The 23,368-nt window shown below is 42.3% G+C and overlaps 1 protein-coding gene across 8 annotated transcripts in view; it reads left to right on the forward strand.

Moving 5' to 3' along the window:
- Positions 1 to 23,368, forward strand: part of TERB1 (telomere repeat binding bouquet formation protein 1) — a 1,077,176-nt gene that overhangs the window by 607,397 nt on the left and 446,411 nt on the right. For 6 of the 8 annotated variants that reach the window (XM_078669239.1, XM_078669238.1, XM_078669242.1 and 3 more), the window contains one exon: positions 17,759 to 18,058. The exons of 1 other annotated variant lie outside the window; for it this stretch is intronic. In XM_078669239.1, the coding sequence (XP_078525365.1) occupies positions 17,759 to 18,058 (300 nt within the window). The remainder of the gene's footprint in view (positions 1 to 17,758; positions 18,059 to 23,368) is intronic. One more of the 8 variants, XM_078669243.1, reaches the window with a different exon arrangement.

Consider the following 23,368-nt stretch of genomic DNA (forward strand, 5'->3'; position numbering starts at 1 on the left):
TTGAAATGGAAGCGATTCTGTTAATGGTGTCAACAGTGTAACTTACATCTGTTGGAAGCCATGCTGGAGCAGATTCTGCCTTATCTTCCATTACTTGCTAAGTCACGATTAGTGCATATGAGGGTCAAGTTTCACCTTACAGCAATATCTAGATACAGTTGTTCATTTCATTCTCTTTCTCTCTCTGTTCCACAAGAATAATAAAACAATTCATGAAAGGGTTTTTTAGAGCGTATCTCCACTACAAGCTCCTCCTCCCTAATGGCATTTCAGTGTGGTTCTCTCCCATTTAAACCTATTCACAATGTGGGCCTTAAGTTTCTCACGTTACTGTTGGCTCTCACTTCAGCTCACAGAGTCTGTAAAATACAGGCTTTCACAAATATGACAAATATCTGCTTCTCAGAACAAATCCTAAGTTTATTCTCACGGTTTCATCACAATTTCATCTCAATGAACCTATCATACTTCGTACCCTTTTCCCTATCCAAAATCATCACCTGAAAGGTCTGTCCATACCCTACACATCAAACGATGTCTTAAATTCTATTTACTTCGGACTCAACAAATACGGAAAACTGATCAACTATTGAATTTGTATGGAGAATCGAGACAAGGTACTTGTGACAAAGGCAAACATTACAAGATGGATTTCTGCAACCATTCAGGTTTGCCACTCCAAGACTTTCAAACCCATAACATTGAAGGCAAGGGTATATACAACAAGAACAGTATCCACCTTGGCTGCCCTGTTTGTAGGTGTTCTTTTGCAAATATCTGCCGTGCTGCAACTTGGAAGAGTGCCCACACATTCACGCAGCACTGTTGCCTGGAATCATCACACTGCACTGATGGAGCTGTAGCAAAGGTGATGTTACGGCATCTGTTCCAATAAGGTGAGCCTCTATTTCTGAGGTATTTATAGATATTCATCTATGTTATTGATAGTTATATTCACATTCATATGATGTTATCATATAAAGCATGAACGCAATGTCATTCTTACATTATTAATACAATGATAGATGTATATTGCTGTATATGCTTTTCTTTTAGTGGGTAATATATATATATATATATATATATATATATATATATATATATATATATATATATATTTAGTATAGATATAGCGATTCATTGAACTGCTACCCACCATCCTCAAGGGTACTTCATTTACTACAATGTATACCTATAGTACTGGTTGCCATTTTGATACATGGAAAAGAAAATGGGTTACTTATCTGTAACTGCAGTTTTCCAGTATTGGTATCTTTAAAAGATTCTCATGCGACACACTCTATTCCCCTGAGAGGTTTCCCTTATAGATTGGGTACAATCTCTCCCACTTGTGCTAAAAAATATGAGGGCACTCGCCTCTCTTTGGAGTATGCTAGAGGGTGCTGTCAGCTTTCATAGTCTTCTACACTTTCCTAAAACACTACCTGACTTCCCCAGCCTTAAAAACGACTGCGTCCTCCCCTAAGCCTTAAAAACGATCCCAACTACACATTCCCCTCCCCCTGCCCTAAGGCCTAAAACCCTGCCCCTTAACATACACTACCCTGACCCCCTCCCACCCCTGTGCTGTCCCTAATCCTTAACAAAATAAAGGAGGCCCCCTTTTTTTTGTTGTGGGTCTGGGACCAGGGGAGATATATAGAAAAAAACACGAAGTCCCTACAGGAGTCACAAAGTGATCTTGAATGCACAAAGGTGCCCTGTTTTTTGCAACAATACCAATCTCACAATAGGCAAGAACCTACAAAGTTTAAGGAAAACATGAGAGTATAAATGCAACTCATATATAACTAGAAATCGCACATAGGAAATGCATATTATAAGAATTAATCAACAGAGAAGAAAAAAGAGATTATATAGGAAAAAATACTTTGTGCAAACGTATTTATTCAACGATGTTACTTTACATTAATAATCACAAAAATTGGCAATGTAAATACTTTTATGCAAAGTTCATTATATCTATAAAAACAGCATCATAAAAAACATATACGGCGATAGTTAAAATGTTCATCAGACCCCTGTTCTGATGAACATTTTAACTATCGCCGTATATGTTTTTTATGATGCTGTGCATAAAAGTATTTACATTGCCAATTTTTGTGATTATTAATGTAAAGTAACATTGTTTAATAAATACATTGTTTGCACAAAGTATTTTTTCCTAAATAATCTCTTTTTTCTTCTCTGTTGATTAATTCTTATAATATGCATTTCCTATAATGTCAATGTGCGATTTCTGGTTATATATGAGTTGCATTTATACTCTCATGTTTTCCTTAAACTTTGTAGGTTCTTGCCTATTGTGAGATTGGTATTGTTGCAAAAAACAGGGCACCTTTGTGCATTCAAGATCACTTTGTGACTCCTGTAGGGACTTCGTGTTTTTTTTCCTAATCCTTAACATACACTACTACGACCCCCTCGCATCCCCCCACGCTGTCCCTAAAACTACCCCAATCCCTTCCAGTGCTCTTAGGCCTAAATCCCTAACCCTTAATTTAAAAAATGACCCGACCCCCCGAGCCCTAAAAACTACTCCGCCCCCAAGCACTAAAAACTACCCCAACCTCTCCAGCCCCGAAAACCTTCCCGACCCCCCAACGTTGAAAACTACTGCAACCCTCCACATCACTGAAAACGACCCCAACCCCACAGCTCTGAAAACTACCCCCCTAGCCCCGCCCCACTTACCTCACCTCGTCCTCTGGCTCTCTTCCTGGTCGAGAGCTTCCTGTTTTCGCCCAGCAGCAACTAGCAGCTAGACCACGCACTGCCTTAACCATGCATGTGTAACTAAAGCATATGCATAGTTAAGGCAAGTGTGGTTACGCTTGCGATGTTGTAACACAAGTGGCTGAGGCTGCAGTGTTCCAACTGTTCCCCCCCCCCCCAAAACCCCTTCAACCAGACATAGTAGGACCACGTTTTTAAAGGAATTGTTGATAGAAACTTGCCACCAGCCAGGAAGCATGAACAAAGACTGGAGTTTCCCGCAACCACTCAGGACTGTACTCCCTACAATGTAACAGACACTGCATTTGCCCCCTAACTCTTCAAGAGTCAACAATAGCCTGAAATTCTGTGGTATTATTAATAATGATGTCTGGAGGAGGACATGCTGGAGATGTGAGAGCAAGTTTAATGTGTGATATTTGAAATACTGAGTGGATATGCCAGCAATGAGGAAGTGCCAAACTGATTGTCCCTTTCCCGAAAAGGTGAGCAAAGGAAAATGGTTCCACAATGTGGCCAGAAACTTAGAATGAATCCCAGGACCCGCAAAAAACAGTCTAAAGCCAAACTTAAAATGCATATAACAGGGAAATATTTTGATGGTGATATGCACATTTTTTATAGATGGCTTTTGCTTTGTATAAGTTAAATAATACAGCTGCCTCCCTTGTTAACTATGGATGGCGGGAAGTATGGTAGGTTGGACAGAAATGGTTAATAGTTGTGGGTGAAAACCATGTGAAAAGAAGAAAGTAGAGTGACCCCAAAAAGCATGCAGTCAGTTATTGTAGGCACAGTCTGCAATTGGCAGCCATGTAGCCCATTTTTATTGTTGGTTCATGCTATAGCACCTAAGATAATGCTCTATATTGGAATGAAATCAGAGGTCGCATCTGTATCATTGAGCAGTAATGGGGATACATAGCCAAGTTCAACAACACTTAATGCAGGTAATTACACACTCTCTCTACTGGTCTAGTTGGACTATATAGATGCCTAAAGCAGTTTGTTATGCGTACAATAACAACTGCCCCAGCAAGGGCTGTCCAAGCTGTTCAGCCACAGTTAGCTGCGCCTAAAATTAGTCCTATAACCAATAATGCTATAATGAGAAAGGTTCCCAGCAGACAGGAGGAAATTTAATTTTGGATCGCACAAAAAAAAAGCAGCCTGAAGCAGTGTATCCCCGTACGGAACCACATGATAGAAACAGAATCCTCACGATGTGCTTGCCGCTTGGATTGGTTCCCTCCATTGACTGTGTACTATAACATATGGTACCCCATCACTTGCGCTTTTACTGAAAGTGCTAAAACAAATTCAAAATTAATAAGGGGGAGCCCCTGTCCTGGATTTGAGGATGAAATGAATTGCCAACTTTGACATAGTATTTTCAAATATATTAAGTAACTTTGGGGAGCATGGAATGAGTATAGAGGGTTCATCTGCGAGCCACCACAGTTGGACAGCGATAGCGACTCCGAGTAGGGGGGAGGGGGATGGAGGGTTCGGGGAGCAAGGGGGGGGGGGCTGACGGATTGCCATAACTGTATTGTTTTCTTCAAATTGTGTCGATGTACTTGAATTTTTATTTTTGAATCGCCCTATTTCTGTATGCATGGAATGCCTTTTAAATGCCCATTGTTTGTTTTTTTGGATCAATACAATTTTTAAAAAATATATATATGTTAAGTAACATTAAATTGGAAGCAGCAGCATAGGCGATACACCGGCTTCTCTCGCAGGAGCAGACCAGGAGCGCGAATTACCCAAAATTGTTGCTGACACCTATACATTTATAGGTAGAGATAATTTGGGAGTCTGACCAAATAAGCCACAGCTTAAAGGGAGTTCTGAGAAAGACAATACCAAACAAGCACCAGAGTCTTCTAAAAAACACAAGGAAAGACAGAAAATTATAGAATGAACGAAATCACGGGGTGGATCTCAACAACCGGAGTCCTCCGAGAAACGTTACAACTTACATAACCATGATGATATTAAACAACCTGATGGTATCAGTATACTACTACATGTTTTTCTCATTCCTTTCAGGACTTAACAGACAGATAATCAGAGAAACCGGGAAGATCAGAGCACAGACAAAAGGAGTATGTGAAACCGAAAAAGGACCTTCAACACTTGTCTGACATCAGCATAAAAAAGGAAGAAAAACTTCCACAATAGAAACCCCACTTCAAGAAAAGGAATCTTTTGATGTCACTCGCAAATTCAAAGGCTAGTGAATCCAAAATGGATTCTGTCTCCACAGGCGACGATTGATCTACAGCCCAGTTCACAAGTTCCAGAGAACAGACAAGATCTTAAGTCTCAGCCGATGCTGAGAAAGTAGCTGGACAACCTGCATCCATGTTATTAGAGCCAGTACGGAGTGTTCCATGTGCTGATGCAATTGTTTCCTCTGGAAGTAGTGGTTCTTAGATCACATTCTGAAGAAGCTTTAGGCCCATGAGACAACACTGAAAATGCACACAGGTAAACCAGGAATGACAATGACCAGTCAAATTCTAGTTCTTGGAGCAAAAGAATTCCAAAGAATTGAAGCATGCACTCATTGCACAGCTGGAGTGGTGGTAGTTTCATTGGGATTGCAAACGGAACATACATTGTGGAGGAACAAAAATAGAATCAAAATGCCTCAAATGAGGAATAACAACAGAGGGAAGGCCCAATTCACACTGGAAAAAGGGAATGAATAATATCTGGCATTACTCCAGAGATCGTTTGAAATTAACTGACTGAGCCAGAGCCCAAAATCTTAAACAAATTAGCACGGCCAGCCAAATTCGATACATTAAAAATGCAATTAACTAATTCGCCAAAATGAAATGGGAGATTGGTGTTTAACAAGGGCTTATCTCACTGGATGTCCTTGCAACTTGTAATTCAAAAGTTTCTCAAGCAGATGTTAGTTCTACTTCTTTCTGAAACAATAGTGCTTTGAATCTGCTTAGCTGGTTTAAACCTGCCTTCAAAGTTTGAAACGAAGGACACAACCAGCTATCCATACCCCCTTGCGTGGGAGGGAAAAGGACGTTATTGGAGCAGGTGACGATCTTGGAGACTGATAAAATGTATGGTATCCCAGCTCGCTTTCCACAACAGTCCTAATCGCTTAACATTAAAACTTACATTTCAAAGGACAGTAATAAGTGGGAATATTGCCAGGGCTGGTATTCCTTTTAAAAAAACAAGGCAAATTCACTACTGACACATTACATGCACCGTCAATGGTTACATGTTTGCAAATTAATCAATGTCCCACAAAAGAGTCACATTCCTTTTCAGTAAAGAAGACCTCCTTGTTGGCATGTTCACAACGATACGAGGTATGCAGCGTTTAGAACGCAAGCATTACCACGGAATACCTTTACAACGCGGGCGTAACAACGAAAGTTGTTACCACGCATTGCACTGGGGGGCGCTCAAGGATAGTAAATGATTTAATTTACTATCCCAACACCTTCCCTACTATCCACGAGGACTGGTGTTGGAATAGTAAATTAAATTAATCAATTTTGCGCCCCCCAGCGCAATGCGTGGTAACAACTTTCGTTGTTACGAACGCGTTGTAAAGGTACGCGTTGTCAATGTATGCGTTCTAACATCAAACATCCCGATACGAATATGGGACTGAATCTGCCACCTAAAGGTTCATATCTACAGACTAGGAATTGTGTCATGAAGCTGTAAATTGAAATGCTCCAACCATTGTTGACACACGTTTCCCACTGAATAGGTGGTAAAAATACCTGAATGTTGTGAGTGGAAGTTGCGGGGGTTGGGTTTTCTGGCCTTCAACACCTCTGTGGAATTCAGAAAACGAGCAAGACAACCATTTGATTTATCAGTCAATTTTCAAAGCAGGCAATTGAGGGAACATTTGGGGCATTCATCTCTTTGATTTTAGCCAGTCCCAGACATGTAGTCTGATGGACCATATCATTCAGGAAGATCATCTGTATTGGAATTAAACATGCCCGAAACAACATTTCCATCCCCTGACATATATATATATATATATATTTTTTTAATAACTTTATTGGCATTTAGCAAATTACAGAGAGAGCATATTCCAATAGGAGTCCATCTTGAAATATCCATTCACCCACTCCAACTACCCCCACATAAATGAAGATAAACAACAGGTGGTAGTATCAATAATTCTCAGGATATCCAAAGGGGAGTGGGAGAGGGAGCGCAAAGTCTCAATAATCATATGCAGATAAATGTCCTATCACTCAGCTATGAACAATAAGACTATTAGCTAGGATTCACTGTAGTTTCGTTGTTCAGTAATTAGAGAACCAATCCACATTATCCAGGGAACTCCATGCCAACATACACCAAGTTTATCAATCCACCCCCCTCCCAACCTACCTCCATGTCAGATTATTGTGTCAGCGAGAAGAATGAGGTGTATAAATGCATCCTAGGTGTCTTATTGTTTTATCAGTCATCGTCTTCCATCATCTATCATATGATCACCTCACCGGGGTCAGCAGTATCCCCCCTCACCAGTGCCACCAGACAACACTGGTGTCCATGGCTCCCGCAATTCAGATACCCTATAGGACCATGCCTGAAGGTCATCCTCAAGTTTTTCATCTCGGCGGACATGCTTCAGCTGTACCTCTTCCGCAACCATCCGTTTGCCCATGTCTCTCAACCATACCTCAACTGACAGGGGCATAGGCCGAAGCAATGTGATAGCAATGCGTCTCTTTGTCAGTATCAATCCTAAGAGAACAAATCTCCTACTTAGTTTCCTGTTGTTTGGGTAGAGAAGTAAGCCAAGCAACACCTGTCGGATTTCCATAGGACTCACCCACCCCAAAGCTCCCCCCAGGCGAGCAAGTCTGTCTTCCCAATAGGTGGTAAGGGATAGACAAGCCCACGTCATAATGGCTAAAATCTGCCTTCAGTGACCTGCATCGTGGACATGTTATGGGGCGGGCTGGGTATATCGTATTCAGTGTCCATGGGGTAAGGTAAGTCTGGTTTACAAAATTTCATTGAAGGAGTTTAAAACGCGCATTAGAGATTACATTACAAACGCCCTTCTGTCCACTCTGAACTTGCCAATGTTTAGTACCCCAAATTGAGTTATTTCAATTGTGGCCTTCCACCAATCATAGCTTTTAATAACCAATTGTGTGACAAACGAAGTGATATATATTAGCTTAGTTTGCATTAGCATATATTTCTTTGGTGGTATAGGGATTATTTTGAAATGATTCGAAATACTATGATATTGGATTTGTTGTATCATATCCTGAAAAATAAGTGATTTTTTTCCCAATGTGTTTTAAAACTTCCTTGCGGAGGAGTAAGGCAATGCTCCCATTGAGTGTAATTAAAAATGGTGCCCTGAACAGTAGCTTGATGCAAATAATGATGCCCGAAATGATGATAACATCTCACCATAATTAGCAGAATTCTTGTACAGATCCTCTAATATTCCAGCTCTGAGAGCATTGAGTTTGCTGTTTCAACATCCCAATCATCAGAATGTAACACAGGTACTATTACATCACCCATAGAAACTCTAAATGCATATGGTATCTGCAGGATCTCCATAGGTCCAAATATATCAAGAGGAACTTTATCCCAAACAAATGCATCAGTTACTGGAACAGCTGAACTGTTTACAAGTCTCTTTTTAGCTTATGTGAAGATGAGTTGACCAGTTCTGTAGCAGAGAGTTCTGGTAGGTAGTGGTCATTTATCAGTAAGAATAAAAGTGTCACTGATCCAAATCACAAAAATGGAAAACTTAAGTGTAATCCAAACATATATTCAAGGGGGGACTAGATAAGTAAGTTTCAGCCATGAAATAAAAACACAGATCCTTGATGGAGGAGTGTCTAAAACAGAAGGAAAATCATCTTGTTCCATTTAATACCCAGAAACAGGTAGTTGAAAAACTGGCGCCTCAGGTACTGCAATCAGACTAGAAAAATCCAGAAGAGGTGGATCCAAAAACATGATCTAAAAAAGATGTATCTGTGCACACGACAACAGCTGCAGAAGATGCAGTGTTTACAGCAGTACTCACTTCAGTCGTGTTGCTGGATGCATATGCAGAGATTAATGTAGTGCATTCTCCGCGCCCCCCACCCCCATACCCAGCTGGGGAGAAACAGCTCTAGTGGAGCTCACTAGCTGCAGGGTAATTTCCTGTATGGTAGCGAGAGGAGTTAAGAAACTACCAAGGTCCATTCCTGGTCCACTGTTTAGAATCAACAGCATGGTGTAACTTGACATGATCAATGGAGACAAAACGATTGTCTTTGGAACCAGTAAGCAGTGGCATAATACCAGTTCATGTACCTTGAACGCCAACGTCTGCCACTGGTGCTCTGTATGATGGGCCAAACTCCCTTTTCACCGCCACATTCTCACACACAAGATCCCCAACATTTGTAATCCTGCCAGAAGGTTCTGGTTTCTCCTTGATGCTCACAGCAGCAGTTGTCTCCAACTGTTGGTTGGATTAGGTGTCACTGAATTTTTGTAGAGCCTGTAACATAGCATAACGATTATCTACTTCAAATGGTGTGGTTGCCTCCAGAATGTCTAGACCGTGGAGGTCTGGAAAGAACATTTTGATGTCAAAAAGGACTTTCTATGGGGTCCGGCTAGCCAGAGATCTCGTAGGGAGGTTATTAAGTGCTCGCTGTACCCCGTATAGGTGGTGGATCCAACTACACACAGTGCCTAGTACTCTAGCTGTTAAGCACAGCTTTAAGTCACGTTTCATCCTCTCCTCAACAGAATTGCCCTCAGGCCAGTATGGAGAGGATTAATGCTCCTGTACACCCAGGGAGGCCATTGTATCCTGATATGATTTAGAAGCAAAGGCCAAGCCCTGGTCTGAGTGGAGTGTACTGCATGCATGTGTCTCCCTAAAGACTTGCATGTCTTTAATAACAGTTTGAGCGTCACCATCATTTGCAGAAGCAACACCCACATGCATAGCTATCAGCAAAGTTAGTCTGCAGTCTTGGTTGGTAATCAAACGATCGCCAACTCCTGGAAAAGTTACAAACGGAATGTTTTGTTCAGTCAAGTGGGAGGTATATTTAGAAGGAACGCCTTTAGGTAAAGGGGTGCCGTCTTTCTTTGCAGTAACGTCAGCCAAGATAATGTCTGTTCTCCGTTTAGAGCCTGTAGGTGCAGCAACAGTAGCAGTCGCAACTGCAGATTTGGCTATTTCATCACTCAGAGTATGCCTTACAACGTGTGCTCCTACGTTGTTAAGGATGTTGCCCGTTGTATCCATCTAGGATGGAGGGATTTAGCTTTAGGAACGCTGGCTTTTGTGACGCCTCTACAGCTGGCATGGGAGTGATGACAATAATGCCTTTCTCTTGTTGCAAGTTACCATTCCTTAGGGATAGCCATCTGCACTGCAGTATGTATCTTTTCAGTGGATGCAAAACGCTCCGCATGGGAATATAAGTGCTAATTATATGCTATAGGCACTGTTTCACCTTCATTCAAATTGATATAGGTAAAGTCAGTGGTACCCGGTAAAACACGCAATCTAGGTTTGTAGTATATACACGTGTATGTAAGTGACGTGTGGCCAGTAAGTCAAATTGTAATGCTCTCACTGTGTGTTACGATGTCCACTGTGAATTGGAAAAGTCAGGGTGAATTAATTCATAAAGTGGTTTCATGCATTGTGCATAATCAGGAATGTATGTTCTGCCGAAATTATGGAATCCTAACAAGGATTTTAATTTCTTTAATATATTTGTAGGTTGCAACTGTGCCCACTCCTTCAAAAAATGAGACGCAAGACCCTTTCCCTCATGTGTAGGTTTATATCCTAGGGAAAGGACACTCAGAAAAGCTGTAAAAGATTTCTTAGAGTTGAACTGATAGCCAAGTTTAGCAAATCCTAATAGTATGTGATCTACTCTGGCTAAATGTGGGTTTAATACATCATCCGTAAGGTAGATATCAACTACACAGGATATTGTGTCAGGGTCAATGTTGTGTAGAATTGACATTATGTGCACAGCAAATAGTCCTGGGAGCCTTCTGTATCTTCTTTAAAAGCCAGGCACTGTCCAATCTCTGCTTTCAAGCGCTAGATTGTGCCTGAAGAAAAAGTTGGAAATATCCAAGGTTGTTTTGTATTTTTTACGGACTATATTTATGAGTGCCGTACTATATGTATTCTGTATTGCATAAGTGTGTGTATGACTTTAAAAGTTGGTATTCTAATTTTGTATGATATGAATGATCCAGTTTCTAAACAGAAAAAAGGGATTATTCACCTGAGAGACACGGGGTTCAGTTACCCCCATATACTCCAATTAGGTGAGTATTTCCCTAACAGGTTCTTTAGCATCTCGTTTTATAGGGTATTGCAGTTGCACTTGGGGGCTGGACCTTATAGGTATAACATAAGGAGAGTCTTTATCCCATCCGACATGATTGTGATATAATGCAGGGGCCAATGCAAGAGCCCATTCTGTCGCATAAGCTTGTGCAACTTGTTTAGGTATAAGATCAGAAAAAGAAGGAGGTATTGCATCCTCACCCTGTTGGGATATTTGCACAAACTGCGGAGGCCAGTCGACATCAACCAAAAGGAAGTCATGAGACAAAGTAAACTTTTCCCAGAATATTGCTTTAATAGTACACTGTATGTCACCCTGAATTTCAATATCCAGAACATATAATCTAACCGAAGGGGCTACGTCCCCTCTGGGGTCTCAACTGTTCAACTGTAATGGAAGTATCAGTTGCTCTCGCTGACAGTAACTCCTGGAGATTCTGGCACACTATTGTGACCTCTGCCACACCATTGAGGAGAGTTCTATGTTTTTTTTTTTAACAAACTCACAAGTCTGCTTGGCTTCTTTGTAAGTAGTAAGTTTGCCCAAATGTGCTTTTGTAGGTTTGGTTTCCAAATTATTGCATCCTAAGGATGTGTACACATCAGCAATAATAATGGACAACTCACGTTCACGGTCGACTTGTGCCACCACTGCGAGCTGTTGGCGTTTAGGCAGAGATGCTGTTTCATCTTTAATGTTAGACAGAATTATCGGGGATACTATGGGAACATTTCCCATTAGTTTCATCCCCAAATCCAGGGCAGTAGCTGCGCCTTGTTTGTTCTGTATTTGTTTTAATACATCTGGTAAGACTGACATCGAGGAAGTGCCCGTGACTGATAGTATAGACAGCGGCAAAAACTGTCCCATAAGTGCTGCAGTCTCCTTTAGCGGGAACTTTATTGTGGCGTAAGCACATGGTCCGCAAGAGGAAACAGCTTCAATTTGTCAATTTTTTTGGGGGCGATGCAAAATGGAATTTCTTGATGATTAGTGGGTAGCTTGCCCATAACAGCATTAACAATTACAGGACTTATAGACACTGCAGGCAACTGGGCTTGCCCCGGCAGGCCAGTTCTTGCTGGTTGTGCAAGCAAGGTGTGCAAAACATATTGAGTCAAGTTTCTGTCTAGAGTAACCAGAGCATGGTATAAGGCTTGTGTTTGCAAAATATTCTGATTCTCCATATCAGGGTACAGAGTGTATCCAGCTAATGCTGGCCAGGTTGCCTCATCATGCAGGAGGGCACCTAGGAACTAACTTTGATGTTCTTAATGAGATAAAAGTATGTTCATGAGCGCTTATGCTCTGTGTTGTGCTGGTACTTGAGGAGTCATGTATAAATGAAATGTGGTTATATTAACGTCCTCAGCTAGAAAATGGGCCCAAGAGTAAAAGACTTCAAAGCGATAACAAACATCCACTTTTACTGCAAAGATAAAAACACTACCTGCATTGGAAAGGCTGTGATGTGTTACATGTGCACCTACAGCAGGTCTGCAATGTGCGGGAATAGCAATAGCCTGTGGCGCTACCAAAATATAGCAGCATGGAAAAAATAAAGTGGTACACAAAAAATCTGTTTAGTCTTTTTAAACTTTCAAGTTTGAAAAACCAACAGAACTAAGTGCTTCCTAAACACTGTGGAGGGTTAATCCCCAACACCATGGACGTTTCTGGTAAGAGTTGTAAGGGCATTGTGGATACCTACAAGTACTGCTCCGGACACCCATGAACAAGTACCAGACCTAACATTTGTGGTGCCATGTTGCAGGGGTTCTTTTTAGAAACAGAACTATGCCTGGGTCACAGAACATCAGTATGTAGAGAATTAGTCGCAATCCACATCAGTACATATGGGTCCAAATCCAGACTGACTCATAGTGCCTTACCAGAGTAGCAGGTAAGTTAACACCCCAGAACACAACACTCTGAACCCTCTTAGGGGATGTAGTAATAGGTCCTCCCCCCTTTGTTCTTTCACTCATACGTGTCCACAATACCTAGAAAAGAGACACATTTTACACATTTTAGCAGACTTTGTCCTGGTTTTGTTACCTTTTACATATTTTATTTTCACAATATTCTAAGTAACGCTGCTTATGTTTCTTGTTTTCAGAAAAGCTTTATTGCAACATGATCTGTACTATGTATTCAAGGCCAAGAAAACAGACCGAGATACCCTAGTACATGTGTTGTCCACTGGGAGATAGCTTCTAACATCTAAAACCACCATTGCATCAGAGCTGCATCTCTTACACAGTTGTTTTTATTATTGAAACAGAGCACTGTCCCTTTGTGGGTCAGATGTAACACTCAAGCCACAACGTTCCGGGGACGAAAGCTGTGTTGGACATGCAGCTGCCAATGCTGATTGTCCGTGCTGATTCTGCAGAGAACGATTGCTGATCCAACTCCAGATCAAGTCACTCAGGTGTGGGGTCTCAGGCCATCCTAAGAGATCAGACAGAGGGTACACCCACTATGCTTTCAGAGTAGCAGAAGCGTTCGGTAGGAATGTTTATATATAGAAATCAGACTGTCATGGTTGGACTGTCTTTTCACCATGTTCACAATGCTGGTTACCTTGCTTTGTTTAACTACCTAATAATCGCAGCACATTCTTTTTATGCATGATTACGCTTGTTTCTATAAATGTATTGAAAACCTCCTTTGCATCTTTTCTGTGTTTTACCAAGGGCATGCATGTGTAAACAATAAAAGGGGTAAGATCTGCTTTCCACAATTCCCTTAGGGATCAGAGTGTCATGTTCATGGATGCCAATTTGCCGTCCACCCCAGAAAGGTTAGGGGTTCGGATGAGGCACTGTGAGCTACCTAGGAATTTGATTACAAAAAGGGGGTGGTGATGGACAGAGTATCTGAGTTAATCAGAACACTCCTACCCAGTCAACAGATCAGGGCTTGATCCATCACCGTTTTTTAGCTCACTGCACCATCCCAGTTCAGAACCTGGCTATATGCAAATTAGTCTGTCCCTGGCCCAGTGCATCATGGGAACAGGGCAGACCAAACTACCAAGCCAATTCTTCACTGGAAAGGAAACAAGCTTCCGGGGACCGGTTTCTGGCATTACAGCCGTCTTCGGCCTGGCTTGCTTGAATCCTGATGGTGCAATGAGCAAGGGACTCATGTCTGAGCATACCCTTCCACACTCATGGTGGCCAAAATAATTACACAAAGGGGGTGGTGATGGACAGAGTATCTGAGTTAATCAGAACACTCCTACCCAGTCAACAGATCAGGGCTTGATCCATCACCGTTTTTTAGCTCACTGCACCATCCCAGTTCAGAACCTGGCTATATGCAAATTAGTCTGTCCCTGGCCCAGTACATGATGGGAACAGGGCAGACCAAACTACCAAGCCAATTCTTCACTGGAAAGGAAGCAAGCTTCCGGGGACCGGTTTCTGGCATTACAGCCGTCTTCGGCCCGGCTTGCTTGAATCCTGATGGTGCAATGAGCAAGGGACTCATGTCTGAGCATACCCTTCCACACTCATGGTGGCCAAAATAATTACAAAAAGGGGGTGGTGATGGACAGAGTTTCTGAGTTAATCAGAACACTCCTACCCAGTCAACAGATCAGGGCTTGATCCATCACCGTTTTTTAGCTCACTGCACCATCCCAGTTCAGAACCTGGCTATATGCAAATTAGTCTGTCCCTGGCCCAGTGCATCATGGGAACAGGGCAGACCAAACTACCAAGCCAATTCTTCACTAGAAAGGAAACAAGCTTCCGGGGACCGGTTTCTGGCATTACAGCCGTCACTAATTTGCATGTAGCCAGGTTCTGAACTGGGATGGTGTAGTGAGCTAAAAAACGGTGATGGATCAAGCCCTGATCTTTTGACTGGGTAGGAATGTTCTGCTTAATTCAGATACTCTGTCCATCACCACTCCCTTTTTTGAATCCTTACCTAGGAATTTGGCCAACAGTTTCTAATGGTGGAGACAGACTCGGTCCCTGCATTCTAAAGTCCTGTAGTCCTAATGCGCAGTCCTACATTTTCTAGTGGGAACCATATAACAAAGTCACCAGCGGCAGACAAAGAGAGAACTACTCCAGCTGACCAGCTATAACTGGAGTTTCTTAGACTACCCAGTTGCATTGTTGGAGATTGGCTTCCAGAACCCAAGAGGTAATCCAAAGCTTCTGAACCTTTGGCTGGTGGTGCTGTACACTTTTCAACAAAAAGAAAAACACTCATAAGAAGTTCTGAAAATGTGGGAACTTTTTACAAAGTTTTGTTAAAAAGCTTCAGACGAAGACTGGCTCAACGCCAAGAGTCAAGCTGCCGTTGTCGACTTGAGAATCGGCCTGATAGCACTGGTCTGTTTCCACTGAAAGCTCCAGAGCTCCTCGCCGTCAACACGGAGGACAAAAACTTTCAGGGGCTCACCAAGGTATCGCGCTGCAGCAGGCCCCTGCCATCGAAGCAAACTCTGGATCTGAGGAACCCGAGGGCTTCACATTGGAAGAAAAGTGCCAAGCAAAAAACTATGTTCAAAGGTAAAATCTTGTCTAGGAGCTAGTGCTCAACCTATCAGCCATGCGCTCTATCACGTCTGGCCTAAAACTTTGACTTTGTCCCGGTCCAACACAAACAGATAGGCGTGAGTGGCTCTTTAAGCTTTTTGGCGCTAGAATGCTCATTTTTAAATTTAATATTCAAAAATACATATTTTTGGTTGCCTGCATTTGATTTTTGTCATTTAAGTGTCATCTTAAAGACAGAAATATCTTCTATTTTTATAAATTGGTTTGGGATTTTTATTGTGTTGTGTCTTTTACTTATTTGTTGTTTTGGTGATATTAAATGCTTTACACACCTGTCTTCTAAGTTAAGCCTGACTGCTCATTTGCCAAGCTACCAAAGGTTGAGCAATGATTTATTGAGACTTGACTGGACCTTATTAGTAATTGGGGTATCATTGCTAGTTGTAGATACATACCTCCACCTACTAATAACCTACTTTCCTACACTGTCACTGAAGAACAAGTTACTTACCTTCCGTAAGGCTTTTCCTAGTGAATACTCTACCTAACTGCAGGCTACTCACCTATAAGTCATCCCCAGGAGCCAGAGTGGATCTGAAAGATTTAGACAGCACTGCTCCTGCACACTAATGGGTGGCATCATACGGCTCTGCGCCAACCTCATTCCATTCCAGAGGTGAAGAACGGATACACATATAAGCTACATCTCTGCGTGCTAATGTCAGTTTCTTTCTTGACTGTCCATTCCCTTGGTTACAAAGCCAAAAAAGATCAGCAATATCAGTGTGCATATTTCTAGGTTGAAACCTTTCTAGATTGGAAAGGAGACAATTCCACAGAACGGGAGGAGGATGGCGGTGAAGAATCTGCAGTTAGATAGACTAGTTGCCACAAAAAACCCTACAGAATGTGAGTAACTTATTCTAATGGGTAATTCTAACCGCGGATTCCTCACCTTTAGAATAGATACCAAACAAGTACCTCCCAAGATAGTGGTTCTGTGGAATGGCTTGGATTTAAAAGTCCTGCAGGACCTAATGAGCGAAATCCCCTGCCTGTCGGACCTAGCTATTAAGGCAGTCAGTGGTGCTTTGTGAACATGTGTACTAACGCTCACCTCGTAGCCTGACAAATGAGACGAGCACTTCACATGCCATCGCAGTGGTAGCAGGCATGGCCCTGGTGGAGTGGGTCCTCACCCCCTTTAGAGGGGCTCCTTGTCCTGTGGGTAGCAGATATATTTGCAGAGGACTGTCAACTTTGCTAAGGGTCTTTTCTGCACCACCTTGCCTTTCTCTGTTCAGAAATCCCTCCAAAGGGTTGATCATCCACCTATCAATCACTGGTGCAATCAATTTAGAACCTTAAACCTCTTTTGGAATCCAGCTGATGGAATCTCTACTCCTCTTTTGTGGGGTGAAGTGGAGCAAAGAACTTTAGAAGAGTGATGTGAAAATATGAAAAGCAGTAACAATTTAAGACAAAAAGGCCTCTGGTCAGCAGTACTACTTTGTCTGACAAAATGGTGGTATAAGGTGGATGGACCTAGTGATTCTGTAGTTTGCTCATGTGACAAGCCGAGGTCACTGCCATTAGAGAAAGTATTCAAAGTTGGGAGATGTAAAGGGCAGCAGTGCATGCGTTCAAACGGCAGGTACATGAGAAAAGTGAAAAAAAATTGATAATCACTCTTTGGTATCACAAAGGTTTTGGAAGGAAATAAATGAGTCAAACCTTTTCAAAACACCTCATCACAACAGGTGATTTGAACAAGGGTGGCTGGTCCGGTAAAATTAAAAAAGTTAAAAGGGTCGACAAATAACCTTTAACAGTCCCCACAGCAAGTCATTGCTGGGCCAGGGATTAAGCAAATAAAATATCCGACAACTAGAATTTTGTATCTGCAGTTTAGCTTTGATGTAAATGTGTTTGCTAAGAGTATATGAGGAAAGGAATACTTACCGGATCAGACTTGAATGAAAAGTAGCATGATTACATATTGGATTTTTCAAGATAAACCTTCGAGTCAAGATTGATTTATATTTGTATTTTAGTTGTGATTTTATATATTAAAGCAATCAGATATCTTTTGCATTACAGGATCTTAAAGAAAGCTTTCAAACAATGGAAACATTGAATTCAAATAAAAAAAACTCAGACTTTGGGATTGAAAAAATCATGTGTCATCCACAGCCTGAACCAATGGGGGAGAGCAGTATTACCCTGAATGACAGACTACGGAGAAGGCCTTCATTTTCACAGTGGTTTGCTGAGAGAAATAAAGAAATATTTACTAATTCCAAAGAAGGGAAAACAAATGACTCATTCAAGAATATTAGACAGGAACTTTGCACAAGCACAGCTAAGGAAGATGGTACCCTCAGAGACGGACAACTGATGGTATTGTACCAAGAGTTATTTACACTGTGAAATCATTTTAACTGAACTGCAATTTACTGAAAGTGCCTCTCCTAATAATAAACTGCACTAAGCAAAGTTGTGAAGTTCATCATAAAACATAAATTTAATTTAAATGTAATCCCAAAACTCCCCATTACAAGATGACTTCCATTTATTGATTTTCTACCACATTTCTTTATGGAGCTTTTTTTCAGCAAGAATGCGTTGTCAGTTTTCAGCACAATAGTGTCATCAGTATGACTGAATGGGACAATTTACATCTGATTAATGTTATATATCTTTAATCGTATATTAAGAAATAATCAGATCTGAAAAAAGAGGATTCTACACATGAAGAAAAACAATATAATTATTTTCTGGAATTCTCCCTCAGAAGGCTCGCATTTCTAAGGCCTGAGTTAACAGTCAGTTTAGTGATTTCCCCTAACCCCCAAAACTGCTCCAGCTTTACATCGGTCTTAGTTTAGGATCCTTAGGAGAATATTTGTCAAGCAGTTGTGTCGATCTTGTGCCACGCAATTGGACAGAAAACCACCTTGCTTGGCTTGAAAAATCTAGATTAACGCAACGCAGAGTAAATCGCTAGGGAGGTGTTCGGCGTTCCATGGGTGGAGCGTTGGTGTTCCCAAGCACCCGTCCATGGATTTTGGCACATTCCGAGATTTACCATTACTGGTAGTCATGGAAATGCTTCAAAATGCTATGCCTCCCTGGTGAGGTCTAACTAGGAGAAATATCTATCATCGCTCCCAAGGGATTGCATTGATCGTCATAAGCACTGAATAGTCCCGCCCACGTGCAGGGTTCCCGGGGGACTTTCCATATTATATCTTCTTTAGTGTAGATGTTCGCCTTTCTTCAGGAAGGCCTGCAGAAACACTTAAGAATATAATGCAGCCTATAAGAAAGGCTATAATGACCAATTTCTTCAGATTGCATTTAAAAAAGGGTAATGAATACATATAGCTGAACCCCGAAACATTCACCTCCATTTTGTGAGCTGCAGTTTCCCTGTGCCCCAGATTGCAGTGAACCAAAGACCAGGAGGTGATAAGGAGGCAGACTAGTGCTGTCTCTTTCCTAAAATTTAAAAAAGCGATTTTCCCTACCTGTGATTGCAACACTTTTTTAACTGTCTTTGCTTGTGGTCGTTACAGTTTAAAAATTGTATTGCATCATTTCTCATCTGTTTTGTGTTTAAACTTGTGGTTTTTATTTGCCCGTGACTGTTTTCATTTCACCTGTTCAACTGTGGGATTTGCAGTCCAAAATCTGTAGTTTTATTCCCTCCCATTCCCCATGAATATTTGTTTTTACCTCCTAATTTCTCCCTTGCTTTGTGCTCAGATCTGTATGTTAAGCAATCCACCCCAGCTCCTATTTTGTGTTAGCAAGAGAGTGTAACCAAACACCCCGTTCCCCCCCCTAGCAACAGAGATATTCTACATCAGAGAGTGAACAGACGGTGCTCTGAGACAGCAGTAATCTGCTGTGAGCTGTTTAAACTGTGTTTTATAGGGATTGTGCACTGGTTTTTGGCTAGAGAGTGAGTAACGTTTTATACAAACAGTATTGTTAGAGGACAAAGTTTGTTAGGCCCTTACCTGCAGAAGTCCAAAGTGTGGATTGAACCTTTCTGTCTCCTAGGAGATTCTGAATATAGGAGCCGCATCCAACTCCCTGGCCAGCAAACCTTGCCCGAAGTTGCTGAGACCTTATATAGTCTGCGATTGGATGCTGCATGTGTGCACTGATTGGTGGTTGTATCAGGTGTTTCTATTGGATTAGGATTATTGGTCTTATTGGTTGGGTATTTGAGGGTTCTGATTGGATTCCCGGGTGAGTGTTTCAATTAATGTAGGGTTGGGACTAGGACTAGGGTTAGGCTTTCTATTGGAAGTAGGGATTAGGGTTCCCTGTGTGATTGGTTGCTGGGACTAGGGTTGGGACTAGGACTAGGGTTAGGCTTTCTATTAAAATTAGGGATTAGGGTTTCCGGGGTGATTGAGTGCTTAGACCAGTGCTATGATTGGCTGTACAGTCTTGGTCTCCTATTGGTTGTAGATATTAGGGCTAGTGTTGTGATTGGTTGTGTCTAGGGTTCCCATTGGGGGAGGAGAAGGGGGTCACCTGATTACTAAGGCTATTTAAGGCCAGGGTTTAGAGCTTCTCAGCCCGGGCGTTGAGGGTAAGGGTGGAGAGGACAAGGGTGAGTGCCTGTTTGAGGCTGTTCGAGACTGGTCGGGACCAGGGCCAGAAATACTGCCCATTTTCGCATTCATCAGCACACACCTTACCCCATCCACGACCAGAGTAATGCACTCACACCAAATGTACTCCACTCATTCACTACAAACTAACCCTATGCACAATCCAAAGTCTCAGCACACACTACTAAACTACACAAACCACACCTGTATACCCTTTTATCCTAGCTACCACATATTTCTTCCATTGTAGTTATATTTATTTTAAAGGTTTTCTATAGCGCGAACATGACCACCGAGGGTATCAGAACGCTTCATCATTTATACATCAAGCGGAATTCAGATACAAGCAATCAAAGCAGAAGCAAACAAGCAGAGAATAAAGTCATGTGGAGCAAAGGGAGTCCTGAGACCATATCAGCTGGGCCACAAAACTACGACTGTGACCTCCATAACAGACTGAAAAGCATACAGAGGGCTTTACAATTTATACACCAAGCCTAATAAAGATAGATGCAATCAGAACAGAACCAACAAAGGAGATGAGAGAGTCATGTAGAGCCATTGGAATCTCGTGACAATATCAGCTGGGCAATAGAATTATGACTGTGACCTCAGTAACCACTTGAAAAGCCAGTCAGAGGCAGAAATGTCTTCATCAATAGCCCTTTGACTTCCTTTTTTAATAGAACAATGGATGGGTTCACCCTGACTTCAGGGAGGAGGGAGTTCCAAATCCTTGGTGCTATCCCAGAGAAGGCTCGATTATATGTTTTTTCTTCTTGAAATTTTGTGCTTTGAGCAATAGGATGCTGGCGCTTCTGGAGGCTCTCTTACCACATGAGAGCTCCAGTTTCTGAGCGAGGTACAAAGGGGTACTGAAGTGAATGGCTTTGTGTGCCATGCAGGCAATTTTAAATTGTATTCAAGCTTCATATGGCTGCCAGTTCAAGGACAAAAGGTCAGGGGTGATATGGTTGTATTGTTTGGTGCCTGTTACGGACCTAGCAGCAGAATTGAGTGCAGCCCTAAGAGGAACAGTCTTCACTCTAGGTAGGTTTCAAAGGGTTGCCCTACCATAGTCCAGCTTTGATATCACTAAGGCTTGCACTGCCACCTTTAGGTCATGAGCAGGGAGGTAGGGTTTGAGTTTCCTTAGAATGCTGAGTTGGAAGTTCGCTCCTTTTGAGAGGGAGCTGATTTGCTTCAGCAAGTTCAGACATTTATCTAACATAATTCCTAGAGAGGTTACAGAATCAACAAGGTGCAGCTTATAGTTAAGAGCAGTGAGATGGTTCAACCATTGTTTGATGACCAAAGATTGTTTGTGTGGTGCTATAAGCCGGAATTCTGTTTAGAGAGCATTTAACTTCAGGTGGTTGCGTGTCAGCCAGCTTTGAGTTTCCAGAAGGACTGAATTGAGGGACCGGATGTCTTCAAGGGAAGCGATCTTCAGGTATAGTTGGGTGTCATCTGCATACATGTGATAGTGAATGCTGGATGATTTCAGAATTTCTGTCAAAGGCTCCATGAACAGGTTGAAGAGCGTGGGCGAGAGCGCTGAACCCTGGGGGACCCCCAGCTTAACCAGAGAAGGATGAGAGAGAGACTGGTTCACCTTGTAGCTTTGGGATCTGTCATGAAGAAATTAGGAGAACCAGTTTAGTACAGGCCCAGCCAGCCCCATTCTATGTTCCAGGAGGTCAATTAGGTTATCGTTCTTGACGGTGTCAAAGGCTGACGAAAGGTCGAGAAGGATCAGAAGGCAAGATTCATTTTGATCCAACATTCTTAGCGCACCATTGACAATGTGAGTTAGCGCAGATTCTGTATTATGACCCGGGCAAAAACCAGATTGGCACTGGTCCAGGAGTTGGAAGTGGTCGATGTGGTTGCAGAGTTGGGCGAGAACACATTTCTCCAGGAGCTTTGCCAACGTGGGGATGTTAGATATTGGGCGAAAGTTGTGACGGTCTTAGTGATCTGTAGTTGTTTTTTTTAGTATTGGGGTAACTTGACCCGCTTTTAGGCAATCCGGGATAGCACCTTGTCGAAGTGATGCATTGACGATCTTAGTCCAAAGTGGGAGTAAGGAGGTTCTAACTTTGGAGAAGAGGTTCAATGGTAGTGGGTCATTGTAGTGATTAGACTGTTACAGGGTAGGCAGCGTTTTGCGTATGGTGATTTCATCCAAGGATTGGAACAGGCTCCAGGATGCGTTGTTTTTGGTGAGGTAGGGCTGCGCTAGGGACGTGACAGGCAACCCAGTGGGCGGGGTGGTGTTCAGCGGCCTGAACGATAGTTGTTCCAGTGCAGAGCGTAGTTCAGCTTCGATCTTAGTCGTCTTTTCCGTGAAGAGGTCAGCAAATTCATCACAGTACGCAAGTGGCCCTTGTCCCTGAGGCGATGCATTACGCTGACTGTTCATTTGGGACTTGATGAGTTCGAACAGTTTTCTGGGATGGTTTTTTGCTTGCTCTAGTTGATTTTGGAAGAAGGTGGCCTTTGAGCATTTGATGCCTTTGTTGTAGATGCTTCTTAGGGAACACAGATGGTAGAGATGTTCCAGGGAGGGATATGCTTGCCACAATCTTTCCGCAAGTCTAAGATTACTTCTCTGGGAATTAAGACTGTCATTGAACCAGGGTTTGGAGAGTTTGGTGGACAGTCTTTTAAGCTGTAGAGGCGCAACCAAGTCCAAAACATTGGTCATTGAGCGGTTATAATGGGCCGTAAGATCATGTACATCCAACATGTTCGTGGGAGGAGGCAGGTTTTCATCGCAGAGCGCATTCAGATCTGGCAAGTTGATGTTCCGAAGGCATCTTTTCAGTTGTTTGGGGTTCTTTGGCTGGGCTCTACTAGTTCTTACGGACTCCAGGATGGGGAAGGTGATGTAGTAGTGGTTGGTCCAATCACATGGTAGGATCTAATCCAGACGGATGGAGTTGGGCTTACCAATGACGAGATCCAAAGTAGCTCCTTTGATACGAGTAGGGCTATCACAGATTTGGATTAGATTGAGGTCCAGCAGGAAGGTTTTAAGGCTATTGACCACCTCATCATTCATATCTTTCCGATG

The sequence above is a fragment of the Lissotriton helveticus genome, chromosome 12 (genome assembly GCF_964261635.1).
Source record: "Lissotriton helveticus chromosome 12, aLisHel1.1, whole genome shotgun sequence".
Taxonomy (NCBI): Eukaryota; Metazoa; Chordata; class Amphibia; order Caudata; family Salamandridae; genus Lissotriton; species Lissotriton helveticus.